This window comes from Embiotoca jacksoni, unplaced genomic scaffold, assembly GCF_022577435.1.
Source record: "Embiotoca jacksoni isolate LCO1_2020_lvr unplaced genomic scaffold, fEmbJac1.0.p SCAF_3, whole genome shotgun sequence".
Lineage (NCBI taxonomy): Eukaryota > Metazoa > Chordata > Actinopteri > Embiotocidae > Embiotoca > Embiotoca jacksoni.
The window spans coordinates 7,581,500-7,595,617 of NW_027185381.1; the positions used below are offsets into that span (position 1 = coordinate 7,581,500).

Genomic DNA, 14,118 nt, shown 5'->3' on the forward strand with positions numbered 1-14,118 from the left:
CCGGGTAGCTAATAAATAAATATATTTTCATTCACGACTTTGCCCAAGGCATTAAACATGCTAGGGTCACTGTTTATTCATGTCCCAGTATTTTACCTGCTGAGCTTCAGCATCACGGAAGCTTTCATTGAATACATACTGTCTGTTACCAAGGCTTTCACTGTAACGGGAGGCAACAGGTTGGCAAGAATATGTGGTTTTAATTCAAGATGTGTACCGGCAAAATCAACAAATGGCCCTCAGGGAATACAGAAGCTTCCTAAGTAAGGATATATTAAAGTAGCATTCATTACATTTAGATAAGCTGTTAAAGCAGCTCACCAGCGTGTGAAAAGGTAATCAAGGCAGTTCCACATTTGTGCTCAGCATCAAGTGCAAAGTACTAATAGTCTGACATGAAACTGCCATGACACCATCACCATTAAACCTTGTTTTGGCCGAGGCAGAGGACTGGTGTGAAAATCCGTCATCAACCCCAATTACAGAACTTCACAGCGAACCTTTAGGTGCTTGTTACACTGAGTTAAGTTTGATCTGATTTTTCTTTAGGAAAGTTGTTATATTTTTTGTTGTAGTTCAAATGACGTGGAGTTTGTGCAGTTTTAACCAAACTGAGGTTAAAGATCTTAAAGTTGAGACAGTTAATGTCCATCACACAGAATCTGCATTTCAAATTTGTAATCAAGCATTTTTTATGAGTGTGTGGGAAACTTTCACTGTCCTATATTGACACTGTAGATATAACTACCGTTGTTTATTAAAGCTTCTTGGTTGTTTGTTGTAATTATTGTCTTTAAATTGGTCCAAAGAGATTTTAATGCTTACATCTAGTAATGTAACAGAAATTTTAGCATCTTTGTTACCTGAAAACGACATCCGGATTATAAATGTAGTTCTCACTTAAAGCAGATACAGCTTGGCGATATCCAAAAGTTTTGGTTTTGTGCTATTTAAAGCAAGTTAATAGAAGATGTTTACTAAGTCCAACCCAAATGTCATCCAGCTTTTCAAAGCACATATGTGGTTCCAAATAGGCAGTTATGGCGATGAAAAAGAGCTAAAAAAAAACTTGATGGGGAAGGAAAAGGGTTGTTAAAGTCAGGGGAGGTCACATTGCCTTTAGTTCAACTTGACTTTTGGAAAATCTTGTCTTCTCACTGTATAGAAAATCAGTAAGTTTCTTTGCCTTTCAGTTCGACCTACTTTTGGCACCAAGAGAAAATGATGAGAGAAATCAGTATTTTCCCCTTTTTGTCAATAGTCACAGATTGCTGCACAAAAGTAGCCTTGTTTTGCATTTTATGAAATAAAGCTGAGGCAAAATAGGCTCAGATCTCTTGGAGCAAAATGTGTGTTTGTGGAAGATTTCCTCTAATCCTCACTGCTAAGTGCAAAATAAGTATCCAAGGTCAGCTTTCTGGAAGATGCAGGGGCCAAATTTCTATCATGTAGAGGGATTTACATAGAGCAGCTTTCCGTTATGTATGCTTGCTGCTGTTGTGTAGCACAATGCACACCTACTGTACATGTTTTACATGAGCAGACCTGCACAGTGAAACATAACACTAAACAAAAGCACATGCTTGAAAGGAACCACACAGGCATTGCTTTGAAATGTGTGTTTGAATGAGTGGCAGTCGTGCACTGATGCACATCCTTCAAATTATAGGAAACCTCTTTGTCTTTTAATTGTGTGTGCAAAAGACAGAAAAAGCCTCTGTCGCTGAAATGTAACACAAAGAAGAGATCAACGGAGCAGGATGTAATGCTGATAAATAGAAAGCTGAGTAAGATTTCTGGAATGCACAGATACCTTCAATAATGGCGCCTGTGCATGTATGAACATTATATTTACTGCTGGCTTTGCCATAAGCTGTTGCCACGGAAACAAGTGCTGTATTCCTGTGTATATGGATATTTGCATTTGGAATATGAAGATACACATAAGCTCATTCCTAGTAATAAGCGTAACTGGGATTTGAAGTATTATGTGTGTGAATGTCAGCGTGTTCATTGACACTCGGTAGAAGAAATGCAAATACATTATGATTTCCTACAATTTGCATTGTTTGTGTGTGTGTGTGTGTGTGTGTGTGTGTGTGTGTGTGTGTGTGTGTGAGTTTGTTCGTTGTATATTCCTCATTATTAGGAGTGATATTAAAATGTCCCAGGGAATTAACCTCTGTTGCTTATGATGTATGTTTTAATGGTCTCCTAAATGGATATTCAATAGTCATTAATCTTAAATATGAAATGACTTTTGTAATTATTTCCATGAGATCCTTACTCAGAAGAACTGACAATATGGCACCAGTGTGTTTTCCTGAATTAATGGACAACCACTACAGGGAATGGAATTACCATTATCTTTTTTTTTTTTTCGTGTTACATGACATGCTCAAAGTTCCAGGATCACAAAAAGTGCAGCTGGGCTGAACAGAGTAGAGCTATCAAATATCTTAAGTTATATCAGTTTTGTCAGATTTATGTTCAGAGTTTGTCAACAGATTTTGGGGTCATGGCTGAATGGCAGCTTCCTTCTGTAAAGGTTTAGTCTTATCTCCTGGATGCTTTTGTGGTGAGATTCTGCTTTTAAAATGATTGTGGCGCATCAGTGCATGAAGGTCATCTCCCCTCATATTGGTGGGTGCACTACACTACCAAACATAACACTACTGAGCCTTGTCCAAGGTTGGCTGTAATGGTTTAGAGCCGATTCTACATCAAATATTGATGCATTTAATAGACGGCCCTTAGATTACAGTGGATAGAGTACAATGGACCAGGCAAGTGCTTTTCATCAATAGTTACAAAGTCAAGGCGAACAATATGATGCCCATTATGTTTTACAAATCAATAGATAAATGACAAACCAAAGGAAAAAGAATAGACTTCAGAAATGTAATGTCCCTACTGTATGGTGAAATCTGACACAACTATCGTTCCTAAATGGATTCCATCATGTGTTTGAACACTGAACACTCCACAGCTCTGTTCAGCCATCTCAATAAGAGCTTTTCTCTCATTGAGATGTGTTTATCAGCCCTTCTTGACTCACAGTTTTCATTATGTTCATTTTGTTTTTGACGTTTGGCTGATGTTCTTAGCAGGCTTGATTTACAGTAATTGACTGTGCTGGATTTTAGTACCTTGTTCAAGGTCAAGGACACTTTTACTGGAGGTAGCTGTTGATGGACACAGGCTGTTGTCAGTTTGATCTAGCTTAGCTGTGGCTTTGTTTCTCTGGGTCACCATGCTGTTCATAAATGTGAAGTCAGTCATGATCATCATTGTCGCCCTGTGGATAAGATCATTTAAATCTCTGAACGGACCACGCACATCAGGATACTGTACTTTCAGGCTCTGATTGCCTTTGAATTGCTTTGTATTCAAAGGGAGAACAGTCATTTGAGCCATCCCGTGTTTCTTGGCAACTCCAGACAAAATTGGTCAGGTGACCACACATTACTTACAATAGCACATATTTACTCACCCTGTGATGAACACAGGCCCATTCTATAAGTGGCAAGCACATTAAAGATACAAAAAAGAGAGTTTTTGCAATTTGAAGTGATTTTTTTTTTTATGTTCAAGGAGTCATGATTTTTTAGTTACGAAAGTTAGTGCTTTAGTAAGTTACAATATGAGGCCACACTCTTTGCATAATGTTACCTTTAAACTGCTGTATGACACAAGGTTGTCGAAATGGCAGGAGTTGGGTAATTTCAACCAAATGGCCTGGGGGAAGTTTAGCCAGTTCTCCCATTTATGATTAATATTATTGAAGTATTATTTCTACATTGCATTTTTAGAATGTATCACTGAAATGATGACACTTTTTACTTTAGACCAAAACTTATCTTCTATAAACAGAAGACAGGGCTTCAACTCCACAGGGGCTATTGTGCGCAGGTGTCGCCATCAATTCCCTTTTCACCTGTACATTACCAGCTATTTCAGTTGGCACAAATGCAGCTTCTTCTGCTTACAGCATTATTTAAAGTAAACATGCTTAGTTTTACTTCATCATTAGAATTGGTCGCTCAATTTACCACCATATTTGTATATTGTTTAGTTGGAGACGTTACTGTCATTGTTTCACTTTAAAGACATCTCGATTAAAAACTAGCTCAAATTAGCCCGACCTCCCCGTGGTCATGGTATGCCACTTGTCTCCAGTGTTCACTATTTGTTGTGTTTTTTTGTCGGTGACTGCATGAAGAAACCTCAGCTATCAGTGAGGGATGCAACCCAGTCTATACAGGAAGCTGCTGCACTCATGACTTGTCGTTCAGTTCGCTTTCAGAGGAAGAGGAAGGACGAGAAGAAGTGCATTTCCACCGGTACACAATTTGCCTCCACTAACTGCATCATTTTCTATTACACAAGAGGTTATTTCCGTAACCTGATTAATGCACCCCCACACCTCACGCGCACAAAAACATAATCATTCCTGTCTTGTCTCCAGTGTGACCTCGCTGAATTCTGCAAAAAAGTGCATTTTTGTCTCTTCAGTCTGTCTTCGAAAAGTTATGATGTGCTTCAGGTGGCATTTGTATTGGTATTTAGTGTGTGTACATTCCATTACAACCAAGTTGCACTATTCCCATGACTCCTCAACAAGTAGCCTATATATCCTACCCAGTTATTAATGGAGATGGTGGTTTTATAGTGCTTCTCTGTGTCTTATCTTGTGGCTGCCTGTCTAAAAAAATTTTTTTTTTTTTACCCAATTTTATTTTAATGTACAGCCACACAGGGGAAAATGGCTGTCGGCAGAATATGTTCCATATATACTTCATTGTATGAGACTATGGAATAATTACACTCCATTAGGGACTAGTGGTTAAAAACAGACCACAAAAACCTAACAAACAAAGAGAGTACAGCAAGTCATCTTAGAGATGAGGACAACATTGTTTTAGTGTCTCAGCTGTAGCTCAATTCAGAGAAAGTAAATGTTTCTCATATGTCATGGTCCCACTTTTTGTGTCTGCATTCATAGCCTTTAGCCACACAGTTGAAAGAGGATTTTAAATTTGTAATCAACTATTGCACTTTACAGACCTGCATTATATTTCAGATATGACTAACAATTAAAGAATAATGGAAATATGATTTTTGTTTGTTTGCAATGCAATATTACGAGGGTATATATTTAGCATAAAATTCTCTCAAATTAGTTTTTCTGTGCTTCGATGATAATAGTTTATTTTTGTACCATGCTATTTTAACCTAATCTATAATTCATTGAAAGCATAGGTGAGAAAATGATCATGAATATTTTGGATATCTTTTGTTTTCTGTTGCTAAAGGCCCTTTGTATTGTTCCTTTTTTATTTTAACAATATTTCTACGTCTCTGTTCCTTTTGCATCATTTTTGATGCACATTTTACAGCATTCACTATATGAATTATGCTGTTTGAAGAGAATCACCTCACAGACCTTCCTTTGAACATCATAGCCACTGTTTCTTTGTATCAGCCATGTAAATGCTGTTTCTTAATTTATCATTTCTTTCTTTAGTTTGACCCCTTCCTCCTTTTGTGCAGGAAACTTTCACAAAACCATAAAAAACGAGTTCTATCTAAATGGTCAGTTTCCTAAATCTACAAGACTGTTATTTACCATTATTGAACAATGGAATGCAACACGCACCATCCTGCCTCCATATGCTACTTGTTTATCAGTTAAACTCTTCACATGCTGTATTATGTCCATACATGCCTCAATGCCATATTTTAGAGGGATTTGTGTGTGTGTGTTTGTGTGAATGTGTGGACGAACATGACAAGTTCTTCAACATTTTTGATACAGAGAACCATGTGGAGAATATTTCTGCCGAATGTCGGGACTTGACCCTGGTAAATCAACGCCCACCGAAGGTTTTATCTTTTAGATGCAGCTCTGTGGAAATGATGCCTAATGTGACACTTTCTCAGCTAAAAATGTGTTATTGGTGAAAATAGCATTACTTTGCCAAAAATGTCAGTAATGACTATTTGCTTAAACGAAAAAAGAAAAACCTGGTAGTTTACCAGGGTCAACTGTTATGCACATTTCCTCTTGAATGTTTCCCTGTTAAAGTGTTATTCATTCTGTCAGGACATAAAAACTGTCACATTTGTGTGAATACTGGGTTTCTTCGGTTGCTCCACGATCCAATAAACCTTCCTTACTTAACACCGACAATATAAGAATGTGGAATCATCACAAAAGGACATTTCATGGTTTAAAATGATCAATAGCATTTATTCTCACTGTGCTAAAACACATTGTCCTATGACAAGTATGAAATTATCATTAACAATCAAACACACTCATCCAGAACTTTGACATATTGATATAATAAAAGACATGCACTGGAGAAATTGATTCTAAACTGTCATGGAAACAAAAGCTGTTTCATTTGTTAAAATTGTACAGTCTTATCTAAATCAAAAATTGAATGAACAATATCAGCACAAGGGAGGATTTGTTCCAGTTCTTTATCAGAAACATACTCATAAAAGCTCCTGAATGATGTTTCAAATCTTAAAACAGATTGTGTCCCTTTCCTTGATTGCACTTGCACACATTTTGCAGATCAGTAAGTCTGACTTAAATGTAAACTATTATTGATACCGTACAACAATTGAGTATATTTTGAATAAATGCAATCTGCATCTACTGGAAATCATTTTTGATCTCATATCATATTTGTGAAGTTTTGTCTGCCCAGGATTCATCGTCTTTTTTTTTCATTTATTTTACCCGCATAATGATCAAAGCTGATGACAGAAAATTGTGATGTGATACACTGAGCAAAAGCTAAACCAATTCTGTCTGTGTCTCCCTCGCTAACACACGCATAGAAATACAAACAATATAAATGATATAATAAATTGAGCAATATTCAGCCCAGCTAGCTTTGCTTATTGCCTCTGCAAGCAGCTGCCTATTTTCTCAAGGCATGGTAGACAGGTTGGAATAAAAGAGACAATGATCACAGTGGTACTCTTCCTCAAGGTCAAGAGTAGAAGTACAAGACAGGAACAGAGAATTCAAGAAATTGCTTTTTCATCCCCAGTGGCAAATGTAAATCTAGGGGGGGGGGGGGGGGGGGGGGGATGTTTTGATTTCCCACATTTTTTTTTTTACTATTACCATTTTTACTTTCTGTATACAACAGCTCAATCAGGAAATAAAAGACACACCATGAATATTTTCTGAAGACTTTTGAGCAAAAGCATTTCTGTACTAAAGGAAACTTACTTAGAATTGGAATTAAACAGAAAATATGCCTCGTATTCCTAACTGGCTTTATACTGTTTAAAACCAAAACAGGGGAGCTTGCAGCAACATCAAAGTTGCTGATGGTTAACAACTCGAGTGTATCTTAATGAAGAACATAATTTGCTCTTAAATTACTGGGTTGGAGCTGTACTCAGGTGAAGCTGGACACCCTTTGTTCTTTTCGACCCTGGAGAGCAGTGAAGTGTGACAGCGCGACGGTAAGGCAGTAAGCAGGCCCTTAATTGATACCGCCAATTGTCCTGTCTGCTGGCAACAAAGCATGGCGAGTTACAGTGGGCAGCACATTGGTTTAATGAGACTAGGTGTCCCAGTGCTGGTTCCAGGGAGTTTGATGAGGATAATACTGCAGTTGTCTGCAATGATACAAGACACAGATCACAGGAAGAAAAACCATTAGAGCCACTATCACTACCTTGCAATGTGGGAACGGTGGTGTGGTATTAGAGCACTCGTATCACGTTGACAACATCTAAGGCACTGCATGCTGAAGATTTATAAGTTCCTTGTGAGGTTTAGGAGTGTTTAATAGCACATGGGATGTTACATTCCTCATCATGCCTGCTGTAATATTGAAATTAGTCTTCAGTCTTATTGGTCTTTTTCAATGGAAAACCAATCTAAAAATACAGTCTCATTGAAAACATGAACCAGCTGTTTGACAAATAACCTTTCTGGGTACCAAGTGGCAGTAACTAATGTCTCGCATCTGAGGAAAATAGCATTGATTGTGAAAGAGTCATTTACTCCCTATTGAGAAGCAATTTGTTTGCTGTTGTTTTTGCAGAATGTGAAGGATGGTTTCTCGATACTGGAGATGCAGGTCAGTGGGTGGGGAGGAGCAGTAGATGATGTGTGACACACCAAAGTTCAAGCCAAAGGTGCATTAATGATCTGGAGAGGGGATCTTTGAAAAAGAACAAAGGGCAATGAATCATTTACAAAAGTGATGCATCAAGGTGATCGCAGACCAAACCCTCAGAGTGCAGTTTTTAATATCTCCCTCTACCCACGATGCCGTACAACTCTTAGCATGCCATGGTAGGAAGGTGAAAGCAATGTTAGATAATAACACTATCATGGGAATTACATTAGAACCCTTGAGACTTCTAAAAGAGGTTCCTCACAAAAGCAATTATGCAGTTTGTCGCAAAGCTCTTTCATGCCACAACATTGTGCCAATAGCTTTAAAAATTAAGTACTAAGTAGGACTCAAGGGGCCGCACACAATGTCATTGCAAGGTCGTACTTAGACCTTTCTGTAGCGCAAAGGCCAGTTTATAAAGGTGGGAGTAGAACTGAATGTTTTCTACTTTATCTTGGAAGTGGAGATTAATTACAGGGTCAACTATAAGATTGGCACAGGCTTCAAAAGCTTCTGTAGATGTACAGCATGGAGCCACAATACTCTGGAGTAAACATCTGCATTGCACAATGGGACGGTGTCAGAATAAATTACACATTTACTATTTAAAAACCCATCACTTTCAAACCCAAATTTCACTGGCATGTGCAACAGACACAGTTTAATACAATTCAGTTAATCACAACTATTTTTTATGTCCACCTATCAAGATCACAGCTATTATTAATAATTCCACTTCTCCATTCTATTAATAAGAACACGTTTTTCTATCATGCTGCATACAGTGTGCACACTGCAAAAACAAACTACTTCAATTTGAAAAGCTCACTGCCTCTCACTTAAGCCCCCTCTTTAAATGCCATTTAGGCATGACACGACACCTGAAGCGACTCATTGATGACTGAACATTAATATGGTTCCAAATAAAGACACAAGGTCTTCCTTTGAAGCTGGTGCAGCAGTCCTTTCAAACAAACTCACACAACAGTTGGAATGTATTGAGTGGTGAAAAATATAAGATAGATGGTCCAAATCGGTATGAAACCCACGTAAATTTCATAACTAAGGTAAGTTTTTGAATTTATGACATCAAACAGGGAAAAAGACTAAACATTGTGTGTTTTTGAAAACTTGCTATCTGGAATAATACATTCATACATTAAAGGGACAGTGTAGGATTTACTGGAAGCAGTAACTTTGCAAATTGTAACCAACCAGCAACCCACCCACTGTGATATCACCCATTGGTTGGGAAACAGTTTTTGGTTTTTTTTTAAGACCTGAAGCCTGGCATTTCAAACATCGCCATCTTGCTTTTTTGGAGGCAGAAGTGACCATTTTTGGATGAGGATTTATGCTGGCTGCAAAACCTGCAGTAAATGTGAAAGTCCATCTCTGGAGCCAGGGTTTGGTTTGTCCCTTCTGGGATACTGTAGAAATATTGTGCTGCAACATGGCACACTCCGGGGAGGATGACCTTCTCCCTATTTAGATATCAAGGGCTCATTCTAAGGTAATGAAATCACAACAATTCTTAGTTTCAAGTGATTTTACATGGTATTATATTATTTTTTTTCTGATGCCATTGTGTGACAGGAATAGAGACCTCCAACCTGCAAAAAGCAGGCCCTTTGTCATTGGAACATAAAGGTACAGGAAAGATGAGCAGAAATTCAAGAAAGATACAAAGATTGAACATTGAAAAACATTATAATGAACTGCTTTTATCAATCAGTTTGTCTCCTGGATTAGAGCTTTAACCCAAATAAATACAGTTTCTGTTAACAAATACTAAAATGTATGACTTTGTTTGCCATGACAACAAGCTTACAGGTTGTCATGACTCAATATTTGATTCACTTGGGAACAAGTAGTGCTACGGCCAGTGTGGAGTAGAAACACACAGCAATAATAATGGTGTTTTCAGCAGAAAAACATTATACAGCTCTGCTAATACACAGTGACACAGCATGTGTCATTGTACACGCTTTGCTGAGCCCACCTTGCCCTATCAATCGTTCAGGAGACCTTTTAATCCTGTGACTTCCCTGTGGCACTGGCTTGTCTCCAGCTGAGAGCTGCAAGTGTTTATTGGCTTTGGTATCAGTGGGATACTTGTGTTGGCCTGCCTCACCTTTAATTCTGACATTTTTTTGCCAAAGCTGTGACAAGTACCTCTTTGACTTCAGCCATCAACTAGAAACTCAGGTGTGGTGTGAGGCTCCCAGATAGAATGAGGCACGGTCATATCCACAGAACTGACCCAGAGGGCTACAATTTTTGTCCCCCAATGAAATAGAAACGGAGACTATTGATCGGGCCTGTGTCGCTTGATTTGTTTGTCCAACATGAAATGTTACTGGAGGTGATATCCACCATAACAACATTCAGATCGTTACATTGTGCATTGAAACCAAACTATGACTTTCAATGCATATATGATTTAAAACAAAAAAAAAAAGTGACTGAGGATGCTTGTATGATATTTGGTATTTAAACTAACTGGTCTGATGAGGTACTAATTAAAGGTCAACACCTTTATTAAGTGCCTCTCAAATTGAAAAGCCCCAACGCTCCTAGTCAACCATCTTTCCCAGATTCACCAAATAAGGTTGTGTTATTGCACGTCTGCATTATTTTGGGGAGATGACATATGTAGATATTTGTTTCCTCCCAGCGAGAGAAAGGGAGGGGATTTCTTGACAGGAGATCAGTGCTGAGTCAGGACGCTGGTGAAAGGAGTTCTCCTCTGCCTGAGGCCAGCGAGTGCTGTGAGAAAGCCATGACAGAAAAGTGATTATTGTATTCTGGTTTTTGTTGTTGTTGTTAGGTCTTTTTATAGAAAATCTGATTTTACATTGTACAGTACATACAGCAGGATGCTGAGAATTTGAATACGAATGAAAAGAAATGAGAGCATGACATGATTTTCAACCCAGTTAGTAATGCAACAAGGTTGGCTATCTCAGGATAAGTGGGTCAGAGTTAGGGCACAGGGACTTTCGTTGGCTTTTTTGGCATTGACTCCAGCCTTTCTTGTCCAACTAAATCATGCAGCTTTCCATAGTTTCCATATAACGTATAATTTGAGGTGTGAAGGTCATTTTGTGTCTTTTTTATGCAAGTACAAAAGACAGTTTTGACAAATTTCTAGGTAAAATACATATGAACTGAGAATAAAATGATTTTCATTGCAAATAAATTATCCCTTACAGTTCTATTTGTTTTGGTTACAGAATTGAGAATTTCGCTTAGAAAAAAAGGAAGGAATCTGCACCACCTATAGCACCAGTTGTAACCTTGTCCAGTTCAACCACCTCGGTTGCAGAAAAGTAATCTCATTGGATTTTGTCAGCAAGTGTCTTACACACAAGTAGCTAACCTCAGCTAACAAAGTTATGTCGCTGACAAAATGTGTGTAATGTTACCCCACAGAGGGGCTTCGTGTCAAGATGACATTCATGTCGTTCTTTACAAAAAAGTAAGACTCCATGACATAACAACATTAAATATTAAAAAAACTGAAAACATTACATGGAGGAAAATCGTTCTGCCACATTTGAAAGAACCATTTATTGTCAACTGACCTTCATGTAGCTCCACACACAGTCCTACCCTGTCAAGTGTTTACAGTGGGAGTGAGGGAATTTTGTTTGTGTAGTCGTGCTGTGGATCCAAGTCAAACCCACCAATAGAAACTCTTGTCTCATCCATCAGTGTAGATCCCACCCATTACATCCAATTCAACTTGCAAGCAAAAGTTGTTCACTCACAACCACACGTTTTTGAATTTCCAACCAAGGAGGTCTGACTTGCTATTAAAACTTTGTGTAACACAACAAAAAGGCTGGTTCAGCAAAATGATGAAGTTTGTGACCAAAATCAACAAACTGTAAGGGATCATTGATTTACAATCCAAATAATGTTACAAACTAGGTCTTTGATATCATTGTGACAATATTACGCTCTTGCGGAAAAAAGAGACAAAAGTATACCTCCATATTTAAACCAGCTCTGGGGTGATGCAGCCGACCAGATTAGAAATAGGGCTGGTAACTTTACCATGCTTTGACATACTTTAGGAGACAACGCAGCACTTGTACTGTAATGTTCCGTTTGTCCTGTATATTGTTTTGATTAGTCCGGTTGATCACATTACCTTCCTTATTATATTTGGTCCTTGATAGTGTCTTTAAATGTTCCCTTTAATATTTACATCATGTATTATGGCATCATTCAATCTGTAGGTCAATATGTGATCGTTTATACATTTCATCGAGAATATAAAAGATTAAAGGCCAATTTTTCTAACCACAAATGTAAAATATTGTAGAATCTCTGTGATTGTTATACACCTTTTCGAGGACATTTTGGCATCATTGGAAACTTTGCAAATAAACTGAAACCAACAAAATCCTGGGACGCTTTAACTGCGTTTTGACTCAAATTTAACCATACCTATTATGTCGCTTTTATTGCATTGTTGAAAATAGCACAGTGATATAGCATTTCTTAAATTAAGTCTTTTTTTTTTTTTTTTTTTTTTTTTTTTTCATTTTTATGTCATATACAATATCTTGGATACCACTTTGGGGGAATAATGCATGCAATGGGACCTTTTTGCTGTTGCCAAATGCAGAATGACAGTACAACATCCCAAAAAGTACTCTGTGTGTAACAGATGATGAATCTTGATTGATTTAATTTGGTTTAGCTGTAAGACTGTCAAGCTGTAAAAGTATCACAGGCACAACTCTTGGAGCAGAAACGGTTGAATAGCGACGTTACGTTCCTACCTTCATCTTAGCATGTAATTAACATTCAATCATTGTTTCACTCTTCAGTGTCATCCATAATTCTGTAAATGAAATGTTGCACCACAGGAGTCTCTTTGTGCGGGATAAGTCACCTGCTATTTCAATAGTAACTCTTCTAAGGCAGGAAACAGTTCATATGTGCTCAGTTGTCCCACATTGGAGGGTTTTAATATTTGACAGCATGTGCTGCCTGCACTGTCACTTTAAAATACTCCAAAACCGAACCGTGAACCCAACTATGCTCACAAGACAATCATGCACTTAGTCTCAAAGTCCATGTGCTGTGCATCAACAATCGTGAAAGAGTAGAATTAATCACTACTAGGACCAAAAAAGCTCAAGCAAATCTAATGCATATGAAATGCAAAATGTATTTCATATTCTCAACCATAAACCAAATGCATTTTGCAACATGTTTCTCTGGGTTTGAGAAACTTTCATGCACCATGTTTTCATCTAACTGCAATGATACATATGACTGTAGATGCAATGCATGGATTTGTCATTTTGCTGCAGATAAACCTTAGAGGTTTTATAAAGTGCTTTACAATTTTTTTATTCCGTCATTCACTCTTCCATACACTCACCAGTGGCAATAGAGCTGCTGTGCAAGGTGCACGCCCACCATCAGGGACTTCGTGGGGCACAGTATCTTACCCAGGGGCACTTTGACAGAAGCTGCCAACCCTACATGTAGTGGACAACCTGCTACCATATCAGTTACAGCCGCCCCTGTTTATGTATGCTCAGTTATATGTTCTTAGCCTGGCTCTGCCAACTGTGGCTCACAGCTTCAGTTTTCTTCGCTTTGATGACAGTCTGACAACTCGGTTCGTATTAGCATTTGCACAGCCTTTCTGAAGGGCGGACCAATCAGCGAGCAGTGTCGGTGATTAACCATGTTTGTCCCGCCCCTCCTTCATTGTGATTGGATGGCTGGTGACAGTGATGAGCGTAGCGCTCATATTTTTTAACTCTTAATGAATGGAAGAAAAATCCCAGAATAAACAGTGAGCACCTCGTCAAACTGTTGGCTTTCATTAAAACAATTTTAAAAAATATGGTGTACTTGCTTTGTTGGACAAGGGCTGTAGGTAGTTGAAGTGGTGGCAGAGTGTCTGCCGGTTTCTGCGCATACTGAA

General features: G+C 38.2%; 1 protein-coding gene across 3 annotated transcripts in view; it reads left to right on the forward strand.

Moving 5' to 3' along the window:
- The window catches only part of lingo1a (leucine rich repeat and Ig domain containing 1a), a 130,350-nt gene that overhangs the window by 73,270 nt on the left and 42,962 nt on the right, over positions 1–14,118 (forward strand). The window contains exon 1 of one of the 3 annotated variants that reach the window (XM_069162712.1): positions 8,083–8,117. The exons of the other annotated variants lie outside the window; for them this stretch is intronic. Coding sequence (XP_069018813.1) covers positions 8,112–8,117 — 6 coding nt within the window. The 5' untranslated portion in view covers positions 8,083–8,111. Of the gene's footprint in view, positions 1–8,082; positions 8,118–14,118 lie in introns of those variants that run through there. 3 annotated transcript variants of the gene reach the window in all.